We start from the raw sequence: 17,889 nt of genomic DNA, 5'->3' as shown, positions 1-17,889 counted from the left end.
ATATTTTTGGTTGGGTTGGGCCAACAACTGAGGTAAGTACATAAATTGCAAATTTGGCGAAATGTCTTCTATTTTCTACGAAGCATGGGATGATAACAACACGATCATTAAATGGTTTGAAGCCTCTAGAGAGATGGCACATTGGCAAGCCGAGTTTGTTATGGCACTTGGACAAGTTGAGGAGGCTGAAAAGCTGGTGAATGCCTCAAAAATTGATTCATTGATTGGTCTTTCCACCTGTTCGTGGAAACATTGTTTACAAGAAGGCAACTGATGTGATGTATATATCCGCGTGAGTAAAATATTTTGCAACCTCCATCAGTAAGTTTATTACGTACTACTCCTATATGTGTGTGTATTTTAAAAATAATTTTGTGAATTTAAACTTGAAGCAGTGATTTTGTTTAGATAGACCCGCCCCCCTAAAATTGTCTCTGAACAGGACCCGAGGCTCTGTTCCCTAACCTTTTTAGACCTTTTAATTTAATATACGTGGGGTCCTCCTAGGTTCCAGGCGGAGACAGAATTGATTTACTCATTTTCCCCTATGGAAAAACTTTTAGTAAGTACTCCTCTATTTTTTTTGTTCTGTTTCTCATTTTACTCGCATATTATTTTATTTCAAACGGCAGTAATGGTTTCGATGACATGGACAGCCACTGCATTCCAATACTCAAATCTATATGCAAGACCCGATGCAAATGTGTATTTCTGATATCCAGAGAAAGATAACAGAATAAAATCTAATTTTCTTCTCTGATTACTCCTCCTATAATTGCTAGCTCAAACATTACTTGCAGTTTCACTAAGACATTTAGAAAACATTAACAAAAAGGAATAAAGTTTAAGAGTGATAGTTTCTAATTATTATTATTATTATTATTATTATTATTATTCTTATTATAGTAATTCTTTTGATCTTTGGTTGTGGCTGTATTTGTTCATAGCAGAAGCGCCAGGAAAATTAGGGAGGAAAAATGAAATTAAACAACCAAAGGGGCAGAGGAGAAGTGAGAAGATGTACAGATTACTGTAATCTAAGCGTAGTATTTACTATACCCTCGGGAGCAAAATTTCAATGAAACCCAACTTTTTAAGAGGGCAAACCAGGAAAATTTATGCGGTTAAGACGACCTGAGTCCTACTCAACACACACGTTGAAGTTGTTTTACATCTTCTCAACAGCACAAAAAGTTAATTTTGTTTTTGAAACGGTGCTGATGTAGTAAGTGGGTTTTGAAAGACTCATTGACAGATGTGTTCCGACTCTGCTGCATGCCTTCCATTTTTCATATAACCCTCTTTTTTCTGTCTCTTTCTCTCACTCGTCCTTAGTACTGGCGTCACCTTTTCGGGTCCTATTGCACTTCCGTTTTTACCTTTGCTCTCTGTTGATTTCGTTTGGGTTTCAAAATTGCAGTGCTCTTCTTGTTCTGTATGTGCTGTGAGAAAACGGAATGGGTGCCTTATCTCGTGCTTCTCTTTCTGAAGAGGAACGCAACAAAAGACTTGTTGAAGTTGGGAATGAGCTGCTTCAGCAGCTCCCTTCTTCTAAAGAGGAGCTTCTGGAGAAACTTGATGTGAGACCCTTTTCTTTTCAAATGGCACTGTATTTTTTTTTTTATGTAATTTTATTTCCGACCAAGATCAGAGCTTTTGCGTTTTCTTAAATGATGCTTCTATGCAAATGTGCGTTTCTTCAACGCTGCTGTTTTGTTAATAAAAGGTCATGAGATAGTAACTTGTTTAATTTTTTTATTACTGACTTCCTAAACTGATTTGAAATTTGTTTCGGGTAAAAATTTGTTAGTTAATCCTAGGATTAAATGATCCTTTTCTGTGTATGTAGTGGCGATTGGTAATAGTTTACTCCATGAGTCATTGATTGAAGCAGTTGGAATCTTAGGGAGGGGAGGGGGAGGCGAGGAGGATGGTTTGCATCGGGTGAAGATTCTGTTAAGCCTCCTAGGGAAAGATCATCTCCTAATAAGATGTATATTTCTTTTTAAAGATATTCGAAGAATTAAAAGCTCCATTTTATGTTTGCTTTGCAAAGCAATTGGGGAGGGGGGTTCAAAGTCTGGATAAAGATGGAGTGATGTGGTAGGTTGACATCCAATGAGTTTCTAGGAGGGCGTGAAGAGCAGATTGGATATATAGGATTCGTGTATAGCTGACCCCTTCTAGTTTGGGATTGAGACATAATTGATTGATATTGTAGGAATTATATGATTGCTTGGAGAAGACCACGTCCAAGAAGTCGTCATGTGATAAACAAGGTGTAAACAGTTTAAGTTTTGTGACTGCATCTCAGCTCTGGGACGAGTTTGTGCTTCACACCTTTAGCATTAATTTTCTCCCGCTATGTATCATCCATTTTGTGCCTCGTGTGGTGTGGGTATTTTTTCTTTTTGAGACGGTAACATATTAGTATAATATAATAAATTGAGATTACACAAAGCAGTGTAGTCCTATATAATTACAAGGAGAGTTGAAGCATGAGTTCCTAAGTCTTAAATATCATAAGTAATCTAAAATCTCATAAATAGACTCAGCTTCTTGTAAGTACTTCTGTTTACACCAAAATAAAATAGGACTAAACAATTCATCTTCAGCTTCTGAATGGAACTTCTGTTATCTTCAAAACATCTCTGGTTTCTCTCTTTCCAGATTGTCCACCAGATGCAAGTTGGGACAATCTTCCATCTCTCTTTGTGTCCTGAAAGGTTACCATCTCTGTTCCAACAAGCTAGAACTTCCTCGATTCTCCTTGGCATGGTCCACCTCGTGTGGGTGTATCTCCTCCTTGAGCAAAAGTTAAGTGGAATTGCAGCGATGTTTAACAAAATCTTTGAATTATCTTATGGTTTCCCTAAATTATTTGTTGCTTTGGATGAAAACCATAGGTTTATGGGATCAGATGTGTATGAACTCATTAGAAGGCTTTGAGATCTCTAAACACCTAATAATTTATGCTTGAACTTTGTGGTGAGCCAGGACAAAGCCAGAAAAGTTGTCAACTTGGCTATTCAAAATAGTACAAGAACATTCTTTCACTTGTAAGCTTGAATCACATGTTGCCTTGTGTAGATTTGGGATAGTGGGGTTAGGTGTTCACCCTAAGGAAGTTTTTAGGCTTGAACAGGAGACAAATGTGATACCTTATCCTTCAATGAATATTATACTATGTTTAATGATTCTTAAGTTTTCTAACTCTTCGTTGTTTGTTTAACATAGCAGCTGAACCTAGGATATCTACAGTTATCAACATGTTCCTCGCATAAAATTAGGGAAGAAGGTTTAGTTTCCGATACAACATGATCCATTTTGAATCTTTTTTAGTGTTAAGGAACTTGGCCAAGCTTTTATCTTGTGCTTATATTAAATTATTTATCACAGAGTAGGATTTTCATTTGGCATTGCTTTTTCACTTTTCCTGGCAGTGTAATTTATTATATGTTCTTATACTTACTGTTGTGTAAAGGACAAAATCAAGTTTCCAGATGGTAAAAGCACGTAAAACTATGGAGCGAGAGAGATATGCTTGACCTTGTGACGTAGTGTAGAACTTTATTTGTTTCTTTATTTTCTGCAAAATCTCATGATTTAGACTTCATCTGTTATACAGAAAAGCGTTTCCAATGTAATTGATGTGGTTCACCATTTGGTTTTGGTACGAAATTTTCAGAATTTAGAGCATCTTCTGTCAACGGTGGAGCAAGTTCCACCTGCATCGGTGCGAGATGCGTTTCAACCTGCAAGGGAAGCACTAGCTGCAGATGGACTTCTACGGCATCCTGACATAGATGTGAAGGTGTCAGTTGCATCTTGCATCAGTGAGATCATGAGAATTACAGCTCCAGATCAACCTTATGATGATCGCATAATTCAGGCAAATACAACTCTTACAGCCTTCTTTGCTTCAATATAAAGTCAGACTTGTTGCCAGTCTCTTTTCTAACTAAGCTGTTTTTCTTTTATCTGATGGTTCAGATTCTGTATATACGTTTATGATTTACTTGGTTAGTTGGATGCATGAATAGTATTTAGAATCTCAGTTTAGTTTCTTGCACGATTGCTGGACAGGAATTTTTTGAGCTTTCAGTATTGGCATTTGGGAAATTGTCTTGCATTGATGGTTGTGGTTATTCAAAGGCTGTTTCAATTATCGAAGTTCTTGCTAAGTACCGAACATGCATTCTGATGTTGGATCTCGAGTTAGACGCATTGGTTGTTCAGATGTTTCAACATTTTCTGAATAGCATAAGGTTTGATCTCCAATTATGTTATCCGTTCATAATTTGTCTAAAGGAAGAGGGGATGAATCGGGACGGAGGGAGTAATTGGATATTTCTATCTCAGTGTCACTAATTAATGATAAGTCATGTTTGAATATATATTTTGTACCAATCAAACACTGTTATCACAAATGGGAAGGAGGGAGTATATAACAGAGTTCTAGCATGCATGCGAATATTCACTGTTGTACCTTCATATATTGGATACAGTATAAATGAACTTATATGCTAAGGTACATAGCATGTCAAAAACTACCAGATTATTTATGAAGTTCAAAGACTACCTGTTCCTCATGCCATTCTTTTTTCTGGAAATGGCTGACAACGGATTTTTGTATCTTGCCCCATTTTAAGGCCGGACCACCCTGATCATGTATTCATGGACATCGAGGAAATAATGAGCATGATGATAAAAGAGAGTGACGAAATTTCAATGGAGCTTCTGAACATCCTGATAAGTAGTGTTAAGAAGGAAAACCAGACATTGCTTCTTCTCTACCACTCCATTCATTTATCTTTGATGCATCTTTCTTATTGAATTTTTAATGAAGTTGTCTTTTGGTTCAGAATGTTTCACCTCGCTCCTATATGCTAGGAGAGAGAGTTCTTCAAATAAGTTCTGTCAAACTTTGTCCATATCTTCCAGAAGTGAGCATTTCCACTGATGATTATTCTGAAGTTGTTGAATTGATATGGAAAGAGGCAACTAAAAGTAAAACTACGGTAGGTCTATCTGATAGGATTGTTCAGTTAAAATATGTGGTATTGATGAAATCATGTTTGGTTATTTGTTCTGGATTTATACTAATGATGTGAATGGTTCCTTCGCTGTGCCCTTGTCAGAATGGTACAAAGTCTCTCCCTAGTTCTAGGCCAGGAGAAATTGATCAATTTGTGGATGGAGCATCAAAATCACGAGTGGAAAATGGTCCTGAAGAGCGTTATCATAAAGCTGCTTGCTTTGATGACGCCTGGCCATCCACGGAAGAAACTTCCAAGTGTCTTCCAGATGCTGACTCTAAAGTTATTTCAGCTGATGACACTGTTGTATTATTTGAGCGATCTGCAGAGGATTTCTTTAAGACACCGGTCAATAATGACTCAAAAGAGCTTACCCGCGGAGCTGGTTATGATAGCAAAGTTGGTCCATCTGTACCTGGAACTTCCAAGTCACCTACAAATGACGACTCTAGCGAGCTTGCACCACATGGTGCACCTGAGAAAGTTACTCCATTCTTAGATCAACCATCTGACTTGCTGGGGAAATATGACCCTGAGCATAAGGAAGATGACGTCGTTCCAGAGATGGATACATCTTTGAAAGGATCACAATGTGGAGATGCAACAAAGCAGCAGAAAAATACAGATTCAAGGACCAATTCTCGACCTGAAAACTTAGGTTTCATACATGCAGCTGAAAAAGATCTAGATTCAGAAGCTACTCAAGCTTCAAGGAAAAGAGGTTGGAAACCTAATTTTTTGAAAAAGCCTGAGGAAGGATATGATCATGTTTGGTTAAGTGGAGAAAGGAGATCAAAAGCCTGTATTCGCTGGAAGGATTATGCGAAAGATACTAAAAAGAGAAGTAGATGTTCACCTAAATGTGCTATCTCCGATGAATTGTACTTGTCATCTGGTGTGGAGAAGAATCTGAAAATGACTATAAAAAGACGCCAAAAGGAGCAAAATGACATAATAGGTCAGAATGATGGTGCACAAATTTCATCAATTTCAGCAAGAAATTTACCCGGAGTTTTAACAAAGAAGAAAGTCTCACAATCTACATTGATTGCTTCAGAAGAATTTGTTGTCTTGGAGGCATTAGAAAAGAAACATGAAAAAGGTGACAAGAAAAATTTACCTGCCAGCTATCGTGATAGAAGACGGCGGTCATCAGTTAAAGAATCAGGAATTGAGGTAGTAAATATAAACAGTTAGCTTCAATTCGCTGAATATGATTTGAAAGTTATGTGAATTTTGGTAAGGTATTTGTTGTGCCCTTAGTTCTTGACTTATTAATACATAAATTGAGTTTTGCAGGCATTGGCTTCTCTCTCGATCACCAGCAAGAGCAACTTTGCCAATACCTCTAAAGGTCAACGTAAGAAGGAGAACTCATCATCACAAGAAGAGGTAAACATTTGTTATCCTTAATTAGAGCTGGCTTATAGTTAACGGTATAGACAACCTTCAATAAGTGATTACTAAAGTGAATGTTCTCGTCTTGGAAGTTATGTGGATTCAAACAAAGTATTTGTCCTACCTCTCAATTTTGGACTTATTATGTACATAAATTGAGTTGTGCAGGCATTGGGTTCTCTCTCAATCACCAAAGAAAGCAACTTTTCCAAAACCTCTAAAGAACAACATAAAAGGAAGAACTCACCATCACAAGAAGAGGTAAACATTTATTATCACCATCAATTTGACCTGGCTTATAGTTAATGATATTAAACAACCTCGAATAAGTGATTACTAAAGTGAATGTTCTCAATTTGGAAGTTATGTGGATTTAAATAAACTATTTGTTCTACCCCTTTAGTCTTGGATTTATTATGTTGTGCAGACATTGGATTCTGTTTCAATAACCAAGAAAAGGACCTTACCGAAAGCCTCTAAAGAACAACGTAAAAGGAAGAACTTGCCATCACAAGAAGAGGTAAACATTTATTATCACTTATTAGAGCTGGCTTATGGTTAATGATATTAGACAACCTTCAATAAGTGATTACTAAAGTGAATGTTATCAGTTAACGAGGTTATTTATGTGCTGAAACTAGTTTTCCATTGTACTTGTAAAAACAAATCTAGTTTTCCTTTGTAACTGAAGAGAAGACTTTTGACCAATTAGAAATTTGAAGTGCATACAAGCTTCTCCAAGGCATAGAATATCTCTGTATGTGACACGCAAAAATTGTGAGCGGATAGGAAAGTGGGGCATACCTCTCTCATTCTCTGCATTGATTAGTGTTGTTTGCTTTCAAGATTTATGAGCATTTCTATAATCTTCTCAGGATTCTGCGGATAAGGTTGTCAGAGAGCACGGTGAGGAGCTGATTGGCTGCAGAATAAGGGTTTGGTGGCCACTGGATCAAAGGTTTGTGATTTCACTGAATTAATTGTTATGCAGTCTAGCTTCTGCTATTCCTGTTAAAAGCTTTTAATGTTTTGCTCTTTCACCGAGTGAGTACAAATTTTTTCATTTGAACAAACTCTGAATGAATCACTCTGTCATAATATTCTGAATATGACTAATGTTTAAGAATCAGCCTCAATTATGTTGTTATGTGCAGAAGGTAGGTAAAATATTTTTAAATGTTAATGATAAGAAATAGATGTCTAGAATGTATAAAGAAATACTGGGATCTGTTTGAATCATGAAGGAAATAGTGACTACATCGAACCCCTAATTAGCTGGACGGGGCAAAGAAGATGGATTAGTATGGGCAATTGTAATATTAAAGTTTCTTGTGGTAAAAATTAAATAAAAGTACTTGTTATAGTCCAGCCATCATAAGGACTTGTGAGCTTCTAAAGTCCTGGCATGAAATTCTAAGTTGACTTGTTTTAGAGAAGGGGAGCCTGGTACACACCTGCATGCTAACAATGTACGACTAAAAGCCGTAAAAGGTTGATTGGACTGAGTCGAACTATGCTGTGAGTGATTCCTGTACGCTTTGACTAGTTCCATGGGATACTTGCTGCTTCCCACTAGCACATGTATCGGGTAACTTTTTCCACCATCGCTCGGATGGGAAGAAATCACCTAGTGTTTTTGCCGGGATTTGAACCTGAGACCTCATGGTTCTAAAAAAAGGTTTTCAGTACGGGAATATGTGTTTCAAAATTCAATCTATAGAAGCCTTTCTTAAGGAGTAATATGACAACTTTAAGATGCTAAGCAAATGTATCTTGTTGGTGCTTGGTTCAGTCATTGCGTCTTTGGAGATATGGTAGTATCATTGTGCAAAGGACATTTAATTAAAGATTTGGTAGTATTTTTATGATTCTTTTTTCAGAAAAAATTGTTAGGTCCGTAGATGCAGACTTTTGAGCATTTAGCTGCTTCTTTTTTATCCTCTATTTACTTTGACATATTATTTTGTTTCGTTCTAATGTAGTATATTTTTTAGTTCAAATGTTACATTACATAGAATTCATATTCTGTAGGTTCTATGAAGGACATATCGCCTTGTTTGACCGTTCAGAGAAGAAGCATATGGTAAAGATTTAGTATGTTTTAATAAGACATTATTTGTCTTGTATATTAACTGATGTCAACTGCTATATATAATCATACTCCCTTGGACTTCAGCTGGTTGATGCTCCTCATATGTTAATAGGCTGGGTATCAGTATACATTTTCACAGGCAGAATTATTTCTGAATCTAATTTGGAGTTAATTTGACGAGCAGCTTTTTGTGTGTTGGTAATGTTTTATCATTTATGTTTTTTCTCATGGTATTTTAAGGTGATCTATGATGATGGTGAGGAAGAAACGCTAGATCTTACAAGTGAACGCTGGGAACTGGTTGTAGAGGACAATGCATCAGATCCTGTGGGTTCCTACCAGTCTTTTCTTTTCCCTTCTCTTCTCTATTCATCTGTTCTGTACTTGTCTTTAATTGCATAACTTATTGGTGGATGTATTTCAGAGGCGAGAGATTGTTTCTGGTCCCAGTGATTCGTTTGACATGTAAGCTTTCTTCACACAACTTACTCTTTCATGGAAAGTCATTATGGTTATTTAGAATGCTGCTTGTAAAGTTGACATAGGAAAACATTTTGTCCCTATCGTTTCGTGATTACGATAGTGAGAATTGAGGATGCAACTTTTACAGTTGGCATCTCATTGGTTACAACTATGTCTGACTGAGAGTGAAATATTGAGTTAAAACTTAGATCATTGTTACGTGCTGGATAGCTATAGATACTAGAGTGAACCACCTTCATTTAGCTTTTCCTGTACTTCTTGGCGCCCTTTCATTTTCCTCTCAGTACATTGAATCTAAATTCAACAATCCAATTTTATTGTAGTTGTCTTGCATAGACATGGATTTACCTGCAAGTCTCTCACTGAAAATGTCACATCCTTTTATTTTCCTTTTTTTTTTTTTTTTAGCAAAACTTCTCGATAGGTTGGATATCCAAACTTTATACATTTGCCTTCCTTTCCCTATTTCACTAGTTTGCTTCTCTTGCTGTGCTATTGGTGTCCTCATTTTCAGGTAAGCTACCCCTACACATCTATCTTCACCCTTGGTTGGAAGTGTATGTTATATGCTTTAATGTTATATGTTAAATGCATGCATCAGAATAGTGATGGTTGTGTCCAACCATAAACCGTGTTCAAATCTTCTTGCGAAGGTGGATTCTTAAGTAATGCATCCATCACTGAAAGTATCCCAGCAAGCTTCGGAGCTAAAAGTGATGCCCTTAAATGTCCAACCTGTTATAATAGAGCCTTCAGCCATTTACTTAATAGAATCATGTTAGAATCTTTCTTTTGTCTCTGCCCTTTCAACAGAATGAGATCTTTCCTTACTTCTTTTTCCCTTAAAAAAGAAACATTCTTTTTTGTCTCCTGCCTTCTTTAATTTAATTACAGAATTACTGACATACACCCTTCCTAATTTTTTAAGAAAACAAAAAACCTGAAAGGTTACTTCGTTTTCCAGATAATTAAACTTATCAAGTGAAGTTCCAGATAATAACAGTGTCTTTCTAGTTTTTTGTGGATAGGCAATTTCTTTCTAGTATATTTGGGATTTAAACAAGATATAAGACTTTTTTAGAATTTATTCGGAATGTACATGCTAAAATGAAAGAAACTAAAAGTCAAGCACTGCTTTAGTATATATTTGATAAGTTGCTGTATGTGAATAATAAACAACAGAATAATGTTATGTTTGTGGCGAAGTTTTTCTGTTGTTGTCCATTTTGAAGTATTAATAAACTTCTGAAATAAACCCCAGTAAAGGTAGAATGTGAATGAACTTTTCTTGGGTGTTCAATGTGTTTACCGATTGCATTCTATGTTATTTGTACAGAGGTGCAGATTTCCATTAAATTCTTTTTAAAGGACTAGACCAACTACTGGGACACACTGTAGTAATGCAAAAATACAGTCGATAGGAGTACTATTTTTTCTTATGAACTAGGATAAGATACTATGTTGCATTTTGAAGTTTAAAACTTTCACGTTATATTCTTCACAGCTCTTGCTTTCTCAAATATGCGTGAAACAAGTTAATGGTTGATAACATAAGTTGTTAATGTGCAGGCGCCTTGGTTGCATCATTGATTCATATCGTCATTTAAGGAAAAAGAAGAAGGTGAGAGTACTTTTGTGGAAGATTTCTGCCTGTGAGCTACACATATTTTTGTTCAGATCTCTTTCTAAGATTACATTACTCTATTTATTTTTTATTGTTTTCATATTTCATCATCAAATTTTGTATCAGATAAGTTGATTGAAGAAATTTTATTTAATTAATAAAATTTCCTCTCTTTTTTTGTCACATTGAAAGAATTTGATTGGAACAGGCAACATTTTATGTTTATACTGCAAAGCTTACCTAGTTGTAGTTACCACATCTCCTTTTACACAATACCTTTTGTTTCTCTGGTGGTATAAGCGCATAACTGAATTTATTATGTGTCATTGATGGAGTGCAATTCTCTTGGTGTAAAAGTTTTTCTGTTTTCTTGGTTGGAGGTCAGCAAAGGCCTGCTAGGCTTCTGAGATAACTTCTGTCTTGAGTTGCATTTGATCAATGACAGTTATTTTTTGATTGGTGATCAATAGTAATTTAAATCTCCAACTTCCTCTATGTTTACCTTGGTAAAAGCTGAAAGGGCCTCATTCTTATTCCTTTACCATACTTGGGTCTTGAGAAAAATAGTTCATGGTTCTGCCGTTTTCTTTAGCCTTTCTTATGTGAATATATAGCAAACTCGAAACCAAAATAGGCAGAAGGTTCTTTATATACTACAAATCACACTATTGATCAAACTCTTAGATCCCGGGGAGAAAAGATTATAATGACACTCATCTCTTTCTGTTTCTCTGTTGAGCTTTCAAGCTCATGCTCTGCTTCATCTTAGCCGTCCATGTTTTCTCTACAACTACAATAACAACTACAATAACAACTGTGCTTCAATTTTAAGTTGGCTATATGGATCCTCACTATCCATTTCACTCCATTTGGACCCACTTAATCTAATACTCGATTTGGGTTATCACAGATATTCAATAACTTGGGATTCTCTAGATTCAGAGATTCTCTACAGTTTCGACTCACATACACATCTCAAAACAGACTAAAAAGACTCCTATCAAACATTACACTGCATACTGTCATGACTAAGTTGTGTTTCCTCTTGTATTTCTTACAATTTCCACTATAGTAATGTCCTTTACTCATCTGATCCCAAAAGACACCCATTGTCCATATTTCCTTAATTTCTCCCTTGCCGATTATCATTAAAGCAGATATATGGTCCATTTGTGAATGATCGTTAATGATGATCCAAGGAGCATTGAATGCTTGTCATATACGTTAGCTTGGCCAAGATGCTGTATTGTGCTGCCTTGTATGAAAGCGAAGAGATATGAAAGAATGTACAACTTTTCACACCTCTTCCCTCTTGGCTGCTAGATCCCCAAATAACGTTCCATTTAGATGATTCCTGGATCATTAACCATGTAATACCTTCTTATGGTTGGTCAGTAGTGCTATTATTGTTCTCTACTGCATTTCCATCTTTAGTCTATGTGCCTTTTCATTCCTAGTAAGGGTGATGACATGTCATGTTGCTGAGCGGTGCGATTCAACAATTATTTTATTTTCACTAAAATCCATTTACCTCTTTGGGGAAGTTGTCATACCTTCAAATGCATTAACATGTTTCCATAACAAAGCTTCCCCTTTGATCGTCCAAACCCAACGAGATTTTCCTGCAATTTCTTTAACCCTGTATTTTGGAATAACATCCAACTTTTTCCCCTTTAGTGAAATCAGTGAAATCACGGGAAGACCGCCCTAGCTGTCAAATGCACTAGCATTTTCCTATCTGATAAGACTATCGTTCATAAATTCCGATTCAAATTATTGTCCCTCATTTTGTAGTTCTCTTCATGCTATAGGGTTATTAAAGTACTTATCTTTAATCTTTGAGTTCAAGTAAAAATGTAGAGATTAAAAAAATCAGCGACAGTTCTCATTTGCTACTGGATAATGTTAGGTTATAGTGTTCTTATGACAAATTTCACGGAAAAGAGGCAGAAAAGTTTCCTTTATATAATGTCGAGGGAGAGGCAGAAAAAGTTATTTAACGTTGACAGAGAGGCAGAAAAGTGTCTTCATATAATGTTAAGGGAGGGGCAGAAAAAGCTGTCCTTGTGTCACTGATGCAATAGACGGTCTGCTCATGGGATTCTTAAGAGTTATGGAATAAGCAATCAGTGGCTGTTTTTAGTTGGAACTTGTTCCACCACTGCACTCAACAATTTAACTGTGGCAGTTCAATTTGTAAGTATTAATTAGCTTAGTTTCCAATTCATTCCCATCTAATCTTATGGATAGGTCATTTTATATCCATCCTTTGACTTAAACTAGAGTTAAGACAATCTAATTGTGCGTGCCTTTAACGCTTCAGGAAATAGTCTTTGAGGTTCTCTAAGGATAAAGAGAGAAAATTAAACCGTGGAAGTTCAATTTGTGGGTGTCAATCAGCTTACTTTCCTATTCAGTTCAAGCATCTAATGAAGGGGTCTAGTTATGGTTATCTTGGCTTTAACTTGAGTTAACACAACATAGTCGTACGTGGCTTTACTATGATTAACAGAATGCTTCAACAAACAATCTTTGAGGTTCTCTTAAGATAAAGGAGAAAATTCAAGTCGGGGCAGAGTTTGCTGCTAGTCCACATTAGTTTACGATTTCGTATACTCCCATGGCTTAAATTAGAGTTTGATACAACCTTTGATATTTGTAATGAGAATTTAGAGTTCAAAAGCTCTTAGATTATTTACGCACGTTTAGACATAGATAAAGACATTCCATGGGTACATCGCATTCTGAGACATGTTTATGCTCAAGTGATGCTATTGTCCAATGTATCAAACAATATTTGACATTTTGCCTTAGGATGTACAGACCTTAGATATCAATGTTCTTAAAGGCTCGACTAAGGCACCCTTAAACCCTGAAACTTGATGACACCCAGGTTGTGCGCTTCGCCTCGCTTAATTGGCGCTACTGTCGATTTCTAGATAGTAGATTCTTTTCATACTGAGGTCGAGATTGTAGGCCCCTGTGTATACACTTCTTCCACATCGGGATGAGAAGGAGCCCTCTATGGTAGGCGCCAAGCGGCAAGCGTGCCCCTCTCATCAATGAACTATGTCTTTAAAAGCACGACGCTAGACAATGAATTTAGTTGACAAAGTTATACACTAAGTGTTAATAAAATGCTATGACTAAACTTTTAATGATTAGGAAAAGATAATTGGAAATTTAGTATAAGAAATCTACGCACTAAAAAGTTAAATCATCTTGTCATCTCAATAAAAAATAATGGTTTTTTAACTTGATTGACATGATTTTCATTTTACTTCAAATATATGGCTTAATTATTGTTTTTTTCATTCTTTTGTCAAAATATTTATTGTTTGTGTCTATAGTTACATCTTCTTGCATTACTTGTATATATTTCACTGTTTTCAGTAGCGCTTTTCTTTGTTAAAACCTACGCTTTAATTGTGCATTGCTCTAAAAGCCCCAATTGACTTTGGCGGTTTTCTGCACTTTCCACTTTTGACTACTTGAAAAATTGGCAGGGGAAAGCAACTGATGATCTGACTCCTCGTCCAACAAAGTAAGTTATTTATATGGCATTTAACCCCCTCTGCATAATAATTAATGGAATTGGAGCTGAATGAAGTATTTCTATATTAAGGACCATGCAACGTGATTTAACTCAAAAAGGAATGCACCAAATTAAAAGGATCAAAGTTGAAGTTTCAGAATCTGAGATAGAGGGAAATCCAATGAGCTTGACAACACCTAGAAAGGTTTCCCCAGGTTCTCCTATCGAAGATGGTGATGAATGCTGTGAATTGGTTGATGTGCATGGCTATAAAGTAAAAGTGAGCAGTGCTCCTACACTTGCTGCCATTTTTAGCAAGTATGGTGACATTACAGCCAACTGTCAGTATAAATCACCGACTGTCAAAGCTTCCCTTCTTGAGGTGGTTAGTGATGTTGTCAGGCGGCTGAAAACCAGTGATATTGATACTAATTTTTCTGCCATTCAAGATATGAAATCTGTAGTCTCTGATGCTGCAGATGCAAAGCTTGATGTTTCTTGGCTGCAGCAGTATCTTGAGGAGATATCCGAAGAGGAAGATGTGAAGAAAAAGTCTTCCAATCTAATGGAGTTAAGGGTGACTACAATGCTTGCCACTAAAGCAGCTAAAAAGGACTTGGTAGAAAGGAATGGGGAGGTCTTAGCAGCAGAGAAACGGCTCAAAAAGGCTGAAAGGCGCTTGCAAGAGGCGCAAAGCCGAGCAGGAGAGGCAGAAAGGTTTGTCAAAGTATTTGAAATACTGGGTGAAAAGGTTCAGCAGGACATCGAGCAGTGTAAGGATGCACTATATTGGCAGAGTAGGTCGAATGACCTTCTGTAGCCTGCATGAAGCTGGGAAGATGGCAGATGGTTGAGACTTGTTTTGTACATGATGGTGACATTTATCTCATTGCAAACTTTCGCATTTTGTGCAGTTTCAAGTTTGTCATAAAACAAAAAACTGGACTTGGTTTTTGTATGTAATGCGATATGTGCATGATTGGAAATGATTATTAGGTTACTGTGTACCTAAGTTGCTCCGACACGGCAATTTAGGTGCCGCACCCGTGTAGACACGACTCTAGTATGGGTGTGGGTATGAGATCCGTATCGGATCTGGTCAAACAATTTTGGGTACTTTGACCACGACGGACGGAAAAATCTCGAGACGAGATACAATTTGATTCCCAAAAACAGAATCAAAACTAAGGTAAATTTGAATATAATAATATACCTTATCTAGAAAATCAATCCTTTACTTGAAAATAAAAAATACGTAAGTAATTCACAAAATTTCTCATAATTTAAAAATATTTTTAGTTTTTTTGAATTATTTTTAGCCGGATCTCCGTACCCATATTCGTAATAGGATCCGTATCCCCGAATCTTAGAATTTACGTCTCAAAGGTTCCGATCTCTAGATTCGTACCCATGTCGGACACCCGCACCCGTGTTCGAGCAACTTAGCTGTGTACTGTCTCAAAGGAAGACTAATACCATGGCCTCTACAAAACCATGAACAATTGGGGTGTTGTGCTCAGTGTGGTTTTTTTTTTTGAAAAGGAGCTGCTTAAGGTACACTTGAACTATTCCGCTTCAAATTTGATAACTTTCTGTTACAGAACCTGCACTGATGTTTTTCTTAAATATTGAGTTCTCTTCATATGCATTATGAAGTTAGTCTAATCAGGGACAAGGAAGATATTTTCTTCCCCCTAGCTGTGGGCAGATGTTGAAGGGGAGCCTTGGCGTGAAGGGGAGCCTTGGCGTAACTGGTAAAGTTGCTGCCATGTGACCAGGATGTCACGGGCTCGAACCGTGGAAACAATCTCTTGCAGAAATGCACGGTAAGGCTGTGTACCCTTGTTGTCGAGCCCTTCCTCGGACCCCGAGCATAGCGGAAGCTTAGTGCACCGGGCTGCCCTTTATCAGTAGGCAGATCATTTGAAATAGTAGGTTCTTACTGTAGTCATTTACTCTTTGGATGAGTGTTGATTACTTAGTTTCATGGTGTCCTAAACTGAAATGAGAATTTACATCTTTTCTCAAGAACCAGGACATTTGAATAAAATCTCTTGCTCAAGTAGAATTTGCCTAATGTCTACAAGTTAATTAAAGATGGAAATCTATTGGGCAGAAGTATAGTGTTTGAAGGATTCACTTTTAGTAATATTTTGATTTATATATATGGGTATTAGGTTTAGTGAGTCGGATCAGGTTGAGTAATTTCTATTTTAATTGAATTATTATTTATTTGACAGAAAGTAAAAAACAAAAAACTGTGGAATAAGAAAATAATATTGAAAAGTTGTATTTCCGATCACTATGATTTTTATGCGAATTAGTAAATTTTTTATGATTTTTGTGTGAGAGAGCAAAGTTATATGACTTTGGTGAAAAAAATCACAGTTATATAATTATTTGTGAAATTTACCCTGCTTTAAGTTAAATCAAATTAATTCTACGATACTGAGGGAGAAAATGAAAATGAAATACTTCCGAAATTTTCAGTTTTATTTACTCTTTTTGGACATCGATTCTTTATATATACTTTATGTCTGTGAGTGTGTTTTGTGAAAAAAAGATAATCAAAACTCTTGTATTGGAGGCTCGCCATTTTTCCTTTTGTTTTTCTATTAGCTTGTTTAGAATTAGTACAAATTAACTTTAATATGTCCCTTTTCAAAGATTAAAATTTTTAATTTAACGTTTTGCAGCTTCATTAATGTTTAATCTGAAAAAGGCTCAACAAGTAGATTCATGGAATACTTATTAGGCCACTTCTTTCTGAAGTGCATGTACTATATCTATTTTCTTAACGATATACAGTTGTAGCATTTTCCCAGAATTTCTAACCACCAATTCTACCTTTTTCGTGCCATATACTTCAGTACTACAGAACGCTTGAAGCTTAAATCCTACAAAATCCAGTAGCACCACACAGGCCTTGACATCTGCAGCAGTTTCAAGAATATGCACAGCCTTATTATAATAACAACAGCCTGATATTGGAAAATACCCTTACTGTAAGTTGGAGAATTTCCTTATATTTATAATTTTAATTTGAAAAATTAACCTAAACAGTCGTTCACCCAACCGCTTAAACTACAAATAGCTGTCTGATGTATAATATGTATTTAATCATGTATAATATCAATGTATAATCTATATATGCGGCTACGAAAAGTAAACAGTGCATTCGACCGGCTATTTATGTAAAGATCCGCGCCTGAACAAAAGGCAATGAATATAAAGTGGAGGATATGAAATGATCTAAACTAGTTTAGTCTATGGGTCTCTCCATGTGTATTAGCGAAAGAGAACAACAAATTAAAATATTATATCTTGGATTCACGCTCTAATAAGCGTTTTAGCACTCCTTATTTGAAGAGGTTATTCTGAGAGTTCGAACCTAAAACCTTGATTATGGGTGTATACGGTCGAAATGGATTTCAGCCTTGGCACGTCCGGTACGGTTCAAAGGGTGGTGTATCGAAGTAAGATCCCGAAGGGGGAACGAACTAACCTAGAGCCCGGGGAAGCCGGTCCGTGTTGAGATCGATATCATAATCAAACTCGAACAAGAATCGAACCATGGCGCGGGTAGATCTATCGTGCTGATAATTCAAAAATCAACCTACATCGACCTGGAATCCATCCGAGGGCTCGAACCAGGATCGGGCTCGAACCAAGATCACGAGTTCGAGCCGAAATCAAGCTCGAACCAAAATCGAGGATT

General features: G+C 36.5%; 1 protein-coding gene across 2 annotated transcripts; it reads left to right on the top strand.

Annotated features, from left to right (window-relative positions):
• The first annotated feature begins 971 nt into the window (after positions 1–971).
• LOC107818446 (sister chromatid cohesion protein PDS5 homolog D-like) lies at positions 972–15,183 on the top strand. 2 transcript variants are annotated; one of them, XM_075251512.1, is made up of 17 exons: positions 972–1,010; positions 1,421–1,580; positions 3,689–3,892; positions 4,087–4,268; positions 4,653–4,761; positions 4,866–5,021; positions 5,142–6,215; positions 6,339–6,431; positions 6,606–6,698; positions 6,865–6,957; positions 7,313–7,395; positions 8,469–8,520; positions 8,770–8,856; positions 8,954–8,994; positions 10,582–10,633; positions 14,143–14,180; positions 14,262–15,183. In XM_075251512.1, exons 2-17 carry the CDS (start codon positions 1,458–1,460, stop codon positions 14,989–14,991), a joined length of 3,210 nt encoding a protein of 1,069 aa, XP_075107613.1. In that variant the 5' UTR covers positions 972–1,010; positions 1,421–1,457; the 3' UTR covers positions 14,992–15,183. The 2 variants fall into 2 exon arrangements, with proteins under 2 accessions (XP_075107613.1, XP_075107614.1); XM_075251513.1 differs by lacking the exon at positions 972–1,010 and having other exon boundaries at positions 1,184–1,580; positions 5,142–5,997; positions 6,097–6,215.
• The last annotated feature ends 2,706 nt before the right edge of the window (positions 15,184–17,889 follow it).

Source organism: Nicotiana tabacum, chromosome 4 (genome assembly GCF_000715075.1).
Source record: "Nicotiana tabacum cultivar K326 chromosome 4, ASM71507v2, whole genome shotgun sequence".
Lineage (NCBI taxonomy): Eukaryota > Viridiplantae > Streptophyta > Magnoliopsida > Solanales > Solanaceae > Nicotiana > Nicotiana tabacum.
The sequence above is the reverse complement of the archived record's forward strand: the minus strand, read 5'-3'. Positions and strand labels throughout refer to the sequence as shown.